The sequence below is a fragment of the Paramormyrops kingsleyae genome, chromosome 2 (genome assembly GCF_048594095.1).
Source record: "Paramormyrops kingsleyae isolate MSU_618 chromosome 2, PKINGS_0.4, whole genome shotgun sequence".
Taxonomy (NCBI): domain Eukaryota; kingdom Metazoa; phylum Chordata; class Actinopteri; order Osteoglossiformes; family Mormyridae; genus Paramormyrops; species Paramormyrops kingsleyae.
The window spans coordinates 22,468,833-22,480,277 of record NC_132798.1 but is presented as its reverse complement, the minus strand read 5'-3'; the positions used below and the strand labels follow the sequence as shown (position 1 = coordinate 22,480,277).

At 45.3% G+C, this 11,445-nt stretch overlaps 1 protein-coding gene across 1 annotated transcript; it reads right to left on the bottom strand.

Annotated features, from left to right (window-relative positions):
• Positions 1–8: 8 nt before the first annotated feature.
• On the bottom strand, positions 9–11,308 carry LOC111839300 (ubiquilin-1). Its single transcript, XM_023803078.2, has 11 exons — positions 10,783–11,308; positions 6,142–6,293; positions 5,150–5,262; positions 3,995–4,257; positions 3,382–3,540; positions 2,866–3,067; positions 2,616–2,758; positions 2,351–2,434; positions 2,091–2,206; positions 1,495–1,669; positions 9–1,256 (listed from the first exon to the last, which is right to left on the bottom strand). Exons 1-11 carry the CDS (start codon positions 10,900–10,902, stop codon positions 1,104–1,106), a joined length of 1,680 nt encoding a protein of 559 aa, XP_023658846.2. The 5' UTR covers positions 10,903–11,308; the 3' UTR covers positions 9–1,103.
• Between the last annotated feature and the right edge of the window lie 137 nt (positions 11,309–11,445).

Sequence of the window (11,445 nt, the reverse complement as noted above, 5' to 3'; positions counted from 1 at the left end):
CACGCAGCTTCCGCTGTACACGCAGTGGGGATAGGTCCCGTTTATTCTGTACAATTTCTCAAATGCAGTCATACTTACACAACTTCATTGCCTGTAACACGTATGCAATTATTCTTCTTTTTCACATTAGTAAGTTTCAATCTATATGGCCACCCCCAAAATAGCTTTAAGATTTCACTTGTGCACAGAAGAAATTGGCTAATGATTAAAAACTGAATTGTGTGCTGTGATCAAATATTCTTTTTTTTTAACAGAGGCTTTTGTAAATAATGGGATGATCACCACACACGCACCAACAGAAGTGTTTTTTCCCCCAAATTGTCTTAAATCATTAGATAATTACAATGATGAACAGATAAGCAGTAGTACTCACACACAAGTGAGCCTCTTACCAGGTGTTCTGGAAAATGGATATAATTCCTCATACGACTGTCACTGTCAGGCTATATGAATGCAGCCATTTATGTACAAACACATTTCATCTTCCCGTGGGACTTTTAACGGGACCTTCAATCAAAGGCTGGAATTCTTCCCTCATATGATGCACATCGAACTTTTTAAAATGATCTTTTTGCTGCTAATGACCTCAAACTAATCTATTTTTGGAGCTTCTGGACCTAAACATCAGCGTTAAACTAAACAGTCTTCAACTATTCAGTTGGAATCTGAAGCTTCATGAGTGCCAGCAGTAATCTGCGGTAGCCACTTTCTGTTGTTTTTTTCTTTTTTTCCCAGAATATAACCTACCAAAGGCTACAAAGCGGAGCGTGTCGGTCCACTGTATTAAGCCTGAGAGCAGACACCGGAAATGGAAACACGGCAGACAAATAAAATCACGAGTCCTTGGTTTTATGGTTGGGTTCATGCAGCCAGTTTGTACGCAGTGAGTGAGGAGGCAGGCAGACAGACCCCAGCCGGATGAGAGACTACAGCCCAATGCTCATTAACAACCACAAAAGTTTTCACAAGGGTGTAGATCTGGGTATGCAAGTGGACAGACGCATCGTGACTTTGAGGGGTGGAGGTGCTGGAAAACCAGTATTGCAGAGACTGAGCAGCTGTTATTATCCAAAAAAATAAGTGAAATTAGTCAGAGGCAGGGGCTATGAAGGCTGAGAGCCTAGCAGTCGCTCGATGGCCGCATTGACGTCACCCCCGGTGGCAATGAGGGCCTGGAGGTTAGCCTCGCGGTTCAGGAAGCCCATGGCGTTCAGTTGGTCTAACTGCTGCTGGAAACGGACCTCTGGACTCTGGACCTACAGTGGAGACAGAGGTGTTATGTCAAGGGTCCATCCATCCATCCATATAATGGCTCTGTCACTGATGATGCCAGGAATACAGCCTTCGGTGCTATTCCAGTGGTCTCCAAACAATATGGGCTGCAGGCTGGAAATACAGCTTTGTGACAAGGAGGGAGAACATTGTAATCGGTAAACATACGCACCCACTGGTAAGCTGTACTGATTATAGGGACAGGTGGACCCCACGCCTTACCTGGGAGCTGGTGCTTGCCAGGGCCTGCAACATCTGCTGCACAAACTGCTGCTGTCGACTGGCTTCAGCTCCGGCCTGAGAGCTGCCCGGGTCTGCTGAGGCGGGGGCTGATGCAGGGTTGCCAGCTGTGCCTACAGCTCCTCCCAGGACTGCGCTCAGGGGCCCCATTCCCAGCCTGATAGGAAAATGCAACCACCACGGACATTAGAGGACAGGTGGCACGCTTCTAAGCAGGCTATAGCACCACCCACTGCATTTAACAGTGAAAGACAGTGCATAATGGGACAGATCATTTATAGCTGTCTAAAGAAGCACACTCTGCAAAGTCCATTCAGCTGGATCACTTTCGTACCGATAAGGGTCCTGTAGTATTAATAATGCTCCCAGAACCACAGTTTTTGTATCTTCCACAGTGCACCAGTACTTCAGGGTATTCAGTACAGTGCTGAACACAGCTTAAGAATGCATTAAGAGTAACTCATTATACAAGGACCACTAGCAACAATAACAGTCGGGTCCAAATTCAATACCTGCGTATCGTATTGTATTGGCTTTGGGGAAGCAAACAAGGGACAGCACACGACTGTCTGGCTCACCCGGGCATGAAGCCTGGTACCTCAGTGGCCAGCGTCTGCAGCCCCTGCTGGATCTGCAGCAGAGCCTGCATGGCGCGCGGGTTCGACATCGCCGACAGCATCTCGGGATTCTGCATCTAGAAGGCGCAGCGGCAGAAAGAGAAAAATGAAAGGAATCACAGCACAGCCTGCCCGCACACGTGCCAACGACGTGCCGGCTGGCGTGGAGCAGAAGGCGTCTGGCCTCCAGAGGGAGATTTTCATGGTTCGGGAACAATTACCTGCTGTAGGAAGACAGGGAGCTGCTGTCTCATCTGCTGCTGTAGTTGGGGGTTTCCGGCAAACAGGGGATTGTTCAGAATCATCTGAAAAACACCTGCCAAGTAACCAACCACTGCCACTGGGAAGAGCCTCTGCTGCTCCAAGCACATGCGCATACGGGACTCACGCAGGAGCGCATTACACAATACTGGAGTAAATGCGATGGTGACAGCAGGGAGGAGACCGTCTACGTACAAATACAAAGACAATGTGAAACATCGTCACCTGGGCTGCAAGGTCCGGGTTCTGGCTTAGGCTGCTCATCAGGCTCCGCATGTACGGAGCAGACAGCATGTTCTGCATCAGCTGTGGGTTGTCCGTGATTTGCTGCAAGAGGCTCTGCATTCCCGGCGTATTGAACATCCCCGCTGGGTGCAGATACGACACAAAGTTTATTTCGGTGCATAAATGGGGGTTTCCGATGCCACGCACAGAATCTTTTTAAAAGCTTTATAAGGTAGGGTTGTTGATGTACCTCCCATTGCAGGTCCCAAGATGGCCGTGGTGCTGGCCGGTGCAGCGGCAGGGGGGGGCGCAGCAGTAGGGGGGGGCGTGCTGCTGGCCGAGGCAGCGGCTGGGGCCCAGGGGTTGGGTAAGGGGTCCCGGTTCTCTGTGCGAGACGGTTGAGATCCACTTGAGGAGTTGTTGACCAGCGATGCAAAAGGGTTCCCACCAAACTAGGCAACAAAGATGATGTTAAGAGATCAGAAGTTAAAGAAGAATTGCCAGACTCGCTTAAGAGGAAGGCCACAAGTGCACAAATAATAGCTAAGCAAAACAGAAGTGTGCAGAAAGGCTTTTTCAGACCTACATCTTGTTTACCCTTGAAGCAGATATAGTGGCAAAAGTGGGTCCTACCCAGTACTGAAAGTCAAAGTGGCCCTGAGCATAACACCGGGAGGATAACCAACAATAACTCGGGCTAATTCAGGCAGGCAATTTGGTCCCTAACCTTACACCAAACGTGTTTGTAAGGGAGCGCGTGTCAGACCTGCTCCTGTGCCGCGTTCAGCATGGGCTCCTGTATGTCTGTATACATCCTGCGGAGGGCGTTGTAGCCCCCAGGGATGCTCTCCAGGTTGCTCAGCGCCCTGTCCTGGTTCCGCATCATCTCCTGCATCATGGCTGGATTCCGTGCCAGCTCAAGGGTCTGGTAAGGCATGGAACGTATTATTAGTGCTCATGCTGACCTGTAGGGCTATGCTATACATAATCTGTCTCAGCATTCAGGAGTGAGTCAACATGTCAAATCTCTCTAACATGCCTCACATACCAGTGGTTCTCACTCCCCATCCTGGCAGGCCGTGGCGTGTGTGCAGGTTTCCCAGCTCTCTTTAAACCGCTAACACCAGTTCTGAGAGAGAAGGCTAGATTGGTTCAATTAGCATAGGAACCACGTCAATTGAGAGCTGAAGCATTTGGGTACGCTGAAAAACCTGCACATATCCCAGCAGCAAAGAGCAGGGTTGAGAACAACTGATCATGCTTTGGGAGCTTAAGAGTTAAGCTCATCTATATACATTCCCTTACAGTTCATGCTACAAACCCAAGAGCTCCGGGTGAATGCGCCCAGCAAACTCAGCTGCAGGTGGTAGGCGGTTTACCTGTCTCATGATATCAGGGTTGTTAAGCATGTGGCTGATCTCAGGGTTGCGCTGGATGAGCTGCTGCATCTGGGGGTTGGCCATGATGAGCTGCCGCATAAGGTCTGGGTTGGAGAGCATGTTCTGGACCAGGGGGTTCTCCATGATCTGAGCCATCATCTCTGGGTTGGACATCAGCTGCCTCTGCATCTGGCTCTGGAGCTCTGAGAAGTTTGCCGAGCTCATGCCCAAGCTGCCAAGACCACCGAGCCCACTGAGGCCACCTGAAGGACGGCAGGACAGAGCTAACCTCATGAAGCCAGCCCGGTCATACGCAGCACACCCTGTGGCCCGACTCAGGCCAATGGTAAGACACAGAAGACATCTGCAGGCATCCTCAGTGACTTCTTCAAAATCAATGAACGTTTTAAAAGCATGTGGAGTCCTTGGTATCTAGAGAAATTTAGACAGGCAAAGGTTTCTACACATGAATAACTCATCCTTAAGGTATGGTCACACAAGCACAAAAAAGGGTCTTCACAAAGTCAAGTGAAAATGGGCGTGGCTGGATAGTTTGGAATACCGTGGTATTTTCAATTAATGGATGAATAGTGTTACTTTTGAAAATACTGTATGGAAAGATACGTGAGAAGCATGCTAGCTAGCGGTGTGTTATAAATAGGGATTGACATGACGGGTGCACAAGTACACGTTAGCTGTCTAAAAAATTTCTCAATTTTTCAATTGTGTTTTTCTCCAATAGTTACATTAAAAAAAAAAAAAAAAAAAAAAAAAAAAAAAAAAAAAAACTTTGTCATAACTATGCAATGCACATAAAATAAAAAGTCCTCCACTGCACTTCTATGAACTTGAGGAGTCAACTCCACCCATTATACATCGGATTGGTTTAGCAATTCAAACTTGCGGGTCAAAGTTCCTTTAAATGAACTCTGAGCGAAAACGCTCCACAAATTCGTCACACTCCTGAAAAGAATTTTCTGCCTGTCCTGTCGAGCAGCTAGAGTGGAAATGAACGAGGGGTGAATGTTTTTTCACGCTAGTGTGACCATACCTTTAGTGACCTCATGGGTAAAGGGTTAAACCTGCGGCAGAGAGGGTGGGTGTCCCGTTGAAAACAGGAACAGAAGAGTCTGATGCAGGCACTTCATATCTTACCCAGACTAAGGGGGTTGCTGGAAGGAGTGGGGGCTGTGGTGGTTGTTGCGTTTCCAGTCTCCATGGATACAGATGCACTGCTGCTAGGGGGAGGAGCAGAAGGTTCCTGGGACCTTCACAGGGACAGGAGAATACAGCTGTCAATCGATCTGATCCTCATTATTTGCCTAGAGAAACTTGCTTTCCATTTGCTCAATCAGATTGGCTCAGACTAGGCAAGTGTTTTATCACTCTCTGAGAGCGCCTATCAGATCAGGCAGACCCCGAAAGACAGAGTCTGAGTGGGGAAATGGCACAATTCTCAATCGGGCATTTATGAAATAACCTCACTGCCGTGAAGGAAACAGGCTGCACGATGCAGCAGCAGCCGAAAATGGGTCAGTTCAACACGGGCTCCTGCCACTGGCCCACGTCCTCCACCTACAAGGCCAGAGACTACCTCTGGCACATTCACACCTGGCAAAGGCACCCGTTCGGGATAGAGCCAGCAAAGAGAAAGCCTAAATTCTATTATGATCGCTCCTCTGACACGTTCCCTGCTGCTGAACGCCTCATTAAAACAGCACAAAGATGGTGAATGTGCATTTTGGGTTATGTGGTCCTTATATTTAGAGCCCACATCATGAAGGAACTGTAACAGACACGCTCCAAGAAATGCAGCCACTGCCTGTGGGGTTATTTTGGGACTCGCCTTCCCACCCTCTTCCTAGGGTTTGGGAATGTATTTATGAAATGGTCCCTGCATTCTGCCACTATTCTGGATTCATGTAACATATCAAATCTCTACTCTTTATGCTAATGTATCTGTGCCCCACACCTTTCTGAGACTAAAATAATACATTAGGGCCTGTCCCTATCGTATAGTGTACATACCACCATAACGTAACCCTGTATGCAACTTTTCCACAGCTATGCCTATTTACCAGATTTGTATGCAGGTGTGCGTGTGGTGTTGCTGTTGACCCAGCCTTGATCTTTCAAGACGAGGCTACCTGCTCTGCGTCTTGATGACCAGGTGGACAGTCAGCCCATCGTGGATGCCATGCTGAGTTAGCAGGTCGCCGTCTTTCAGGATCTTTCCAGCAAATATAAGCACGAGCTGCTCGGTCTGTGTCTTGAAGCGCTTGGAGATTTCCTCTTTAAACTGCAGAACGCAGGGTAAAAGAGGGACAGCTGTCAAACCACTGAACTGTATAAATGCAGGAGCACATGGCAAAACACTTTCAAAACTGTTCCATAACATTTTGTTAACTTAAAAAAAAAAAAAACAGATTATGACAAGGTCAGTTCTCACACAGTTTTTGTTTGAGGTCAGGTTAACCCACATGTGTATGGTCCATCCCGATGGAGAAGAGAAACGGCTCAGTCTCACTGTGAGAGAGTCCAGGGTCTCCAGACTGCTACTGAGTGGATCCCCACCACACCACATCCATTATGAAGTATGCAAACTTTCAGACCAGTATTTTCCAAATAATAAAATGACAATAAAGGTACAGAGAAATGTCACTTCTTTTAGCAATAAAGAATTTAACCTGCACACATTGACATATACTGTAAGTTTGAGGTCAAACAGAACACAGCAAAGTTCAAGCACCCATGAAAGATGAAAGCCCTGCAGCTTGACATGAAGACCAAAATGAAAGATACAGTCCACCTCATCATCTTCATATTCATCTTCAGAAAGAACTTCTGGTTGTTCACAGATCCTCTGGGGGCTAACAACAAGGATTTCTTCTCAAGCAGTTACCAAGGCCATGAACTCATGGGAGGAACAAAACTGTTGCCTTGTTTACCACATGCCAGAACACAAGCACCCAATTTCATACTTCCTGAGCAGCTTCTGTTAAGACTCCTTTCTGTATAAATGAGATAATACGATAATAGCCAGTGAAAGTGTAAAGAATTCATGGTACCTACAGTGCAAGGAGTTCGAAAGCAAAAATAATTTAAGATATATTCTAAATTCAACAAAGATAAATTGAAAAATACAACATTAGACAAATTAACCATCCAAAGTATACTGAGCTAGGGCTGCAAAAAATAATTATTTTGTAATCAATCATGTGATCATGGTGATCAACCAATCCGTTAGTTGGGCCAAAACACAGGATTAATTTTAAGTATTTATTTTACAGGGATAGTGCACCATTGATCAATACAAAGAGAGACTGTAAATGAGTCAGAATTAGTTCTGCAGGGTAATTTTCATCTGTTGTCCCTGGCCAGTTCTTGAAAAGGCAACCTAAAATCAGAATGAAATAGCTTATCATAAAAGCTATTTAAAGAAAAGTGCTTAAAAAACATCAAGAGGAATTTAAGTCATAGTTGTAATAAAAATTTTATGCAGTGTAGAATCACTATTTAAAAGCAACAAAATGGCATAGAAACAAAGATCCACTGTCTGTGCCATATATACCTTGCTAACAATTGTACTTTATGCCAAAAGATACGGTATATTCAACAGCAACGCTATCCCAGCATTTTGAAAACTTGGTTGGGTCCCAGATAGTTTTCCCACCAAGATTTTTTCAAAATGCCACAGTATTCCGTGTTACTGTGAAACTGCTCAAACCTGGTAACTTTAAAATTGTTCATAAAAGTTTACCCATTTCACTACACTGCTTGTATTTGTTGCAATACATCTGCCCTCTGCTGGTCTGGCAGAATATCACTGCTGCGCGTATGTGCCGACTAACAGTCTGCATCCACAGACAAATGTAGCATCTACACAAGCCCACAACAGTAACGGCACACGTAAAAGTGATGTATGAACTAGGCTTAACATATCAACGTTAAAGTTACTACGTGGTGATGTTATTATATACAAACCGCAAGAATGCAACTAATGAATGACAAGATTCGCTGTCAACTATTTTTATGAAATATTATCAACGTTATCAATTAGTTGTTGCAGCCCTATACTGAGCAACAACAAATTAAGGGTATTTGAAACCACTATTTTATGAATTTCCAATAATTCCAAGGATAGACAAGCAATGGACAGTTTCTCTACAACACACATTGCCTTCTAGTCAGTCTCTCTCTAGGTGCAAAACCATTACATGGACATGGTCACCTAATGTTCCCATCTATTGATTCAGAGCTTGTCCCCTCCATCATGGATACAACATTTCATTATGGAAAGCCCTCTTCTGACCATGATAACGCAAGATTCTCACAGCCACAACAAATTCCATTAGACAGGGTTTAGCCTGAAAATGCATTTCAAACTGCGTTGTGACAAACAGATAAGTTACTAGTATCCCACCAGAATGGCAAATCAAATACTCATTAAAATTGCCAGGTCAATGTTTTTTTTTTTGGGGGGGGAGCAATGGTTTCTTACATATTTTCTTAAACAAAACATTGAACTGATGAGGGACGTTTTGTTCCGACAACCAAAAATAATAATCAGCACAATAAAACCACTGTTTGTTATAGCTGAAAGGTTACCACAGATAACCAAGGAGGGAGGGGAAAAAAAAGAATCAATATTGTCAGCACAACAGCATGTCTGTCAGTTTTAGTGACAGAAGATTTCTTGCAGCAGGATTTGGACGGTGCTTAAAAAAAACATCGAAATTCTGTACATCTGGAATAAATAAGAGGATAGACGTACAACCTGGTAATGGTACAAGAAGTCCAAACACATGCTGCTTGAGCACAAGTGACAGAGGCACAGATAAACTCCCACGTGTGCTCTGAGAAACGCAAACATGTGGAAGCAGGTAAGCGCTGGCATTCTTACCAAAAGCAGCAGAGAGGCAGGGTTATCCTGAGCTTCTCTGGACTGACCAGCTGTATGGTGTAAGGATGGACTTGTGAAAATGCGATGATGCTGTGAGTTTACACAAAGAGATGGATAAGAGCTGTACCTAGCCATCCTAAACTAAGTAGGTGCAGGATAGCCTTTACCCAACAAACTGAAACTAGTGTCTCGTCTTACAATCACATGCTACCTTCTCACTAAGAAGAAAAAAAGCCTTGTCAAAGAAGGCCCTTCAACTTCATAAAACAGTCATTAACCACAGCTTAGGTGTGTGTACTTGTACCTACCTAAGGGGTTTTTATTGGCCAGCAGTCTGTGCACAGGTAAAGCTCAATATCACTGATGCGCAGAGTGCCACAGACTGTACACGGTACACGATCATGCTGGGTGACACCAAACTCCCAGGGGAGAACAAGAATGTCTTGCCCTTGATAAACCAAGGTACGTAACGGAGAAGGACTGTAATGACACATCACTGTATGACAGCACTCGTCATGACATCACCAAACATTTTTAATTGATACAGAGTTACTAGATATCCAATGTGCTTTTCCATTGTAAGTATCACGCTCCGTAACGGTCAGCTCTGAAGGGACTAAGCAGGCTCCAGCACAGACTCATATCTCTTAGTCCAGAGGTGGGCAACCAGTTCCATGGAGGGCTAGTGTGGGGTTTTGGGATGGCCTCTCAATCAGTCAATAACAGAGGGTCCCCAGGACTGGAGTTGAGAACCACGGTTTTATTAGTGGCTGATTGAGAGGTCCCAAACCCCTGCATTCACACCGGCCCTCCACGTAACACGTTCCCCTCCCCTGTCTTAGTCTATGGTCAGTTACAGGTATGGGTGTAAATTATGGGGGGATCGGGGGGGTTGTAACCCCCACAATAATCAAAACCAGCCAATACAACCCCCTGGACCCCCTTAAATGGGTGGAGACCAAAACGACTCAGACAATGCTCAACCCAAAGTTAGGCCCTTGGTTACAGGGAACACTGCATTGACAACTGTTAAGTAACTGCGGATTCAATTGATGTTACTACTCAGAAAATACACAAAAAACCCAGATTATTTCACAAGATGTTTTTCATTAAAAATGCAGCTCAAATTACCGAACACAGCTGATAAAATTTTAAGCAGTTCCAGTTACGGCGCCGTAACTGTTGAATAACCCATGGCCCCCGCGAAGTCTTCGGATTTTTGCTGGGGTAACAGCAGCCTCATTCTACATCACATGAGCTCCTCCTTTAACACACAATCTGTAATGTCGTTTGCACAGTCAGCAATATCGTACCCAGCTTCAGCTTTCCACAACGTCCGCAGTAATAAATATGCTTCTTTATATATATATATATATATATATATATATATATATATATATATATATATATATATATATATATATATATATACACACACACACATACACTTGGATAATTGAACGGCAGAGCTAGAAATTGCGGCTGAACTTGGGAATTTCCAATAGGACACCAGGTGGTTCATACAAGCAAGAGGGCGGGTTATCGATGATCGATAAAAGTGACAGTCTAGGGTACAAGAAAATCGAGGTCAAACCAGAACGTTACCTGGCAGTTTGTACCGGTTACAGAAATCTGACAATCTCAGTATGTAAAAGCAGTTTAAAGCCAATCGAGACAAACGCAGGCGGGTTTTGAATAGGCGTCCGCCCGTCTCTTTAAACCGGCAGCCAAGGAGGCGTGTGACCGCTCAGCATGTCTCCCAAAATGCATTATTTATTTTAGTAGAATAAACCGGTTTCTTCAGGCGAAAGCACTGCTGTCACGCCTACGCATAAAAGGTAAGTCTACGGTTATGAGTGACCGGCACGATACCGCCGACACTGACCTGTTTGATGGTGCTGTTTTCGGGCACGGCAAACTCTTCCTTCTCCTTCGGAGTTTTTACTGTCACTTTGATGATTTTGGGATCAGATGAGGGCTCCGGAGTCTCCGCACTGTCCGCCATCTCCGTAACCTGTGCGTGTGTGTTTATGTAGTTTATAAACCTCTGCCGACCGACCTAACGAGAAGTGTTGACCGAATAAAGCGTTTAAAGCAGCAAATTTCGTAAGCTACGGCTGACTCTCTGCGAAACTGATCACTTCAATTTAGTACTTCCTGATTGCGACCCCGAACGGGGCATCATGGGTAAGAAAAACACAGCGGTAACTTCGCTAGCGAGTCTGGACGACTGACGTTTTACTGGTTTATGGATTTCGTCCAAAACTAAAATAAAATAAAATAAAAAATAAAAAAACCCGGCGTGCTTTGCACAACAAGACCTTCTCGTCTATCTATAGGTCCACCGACTAAAAGTGACGTAGGTACTGAAGGAAGTTGCTAGAATCGAGGGCCACGTTTCCCGCCCCTCCCGCTCGTGGGCTTTGCGCATGCGTTGAAATGAAGACTGGGCTCGCGACTTCCTTCGTGAGAAGCCCGGTGGACGCTCGGTGTCGGCAACCACCCCTTTTGCGGGAAATTTAGTACAGATATTTATAGTGTTACCAGA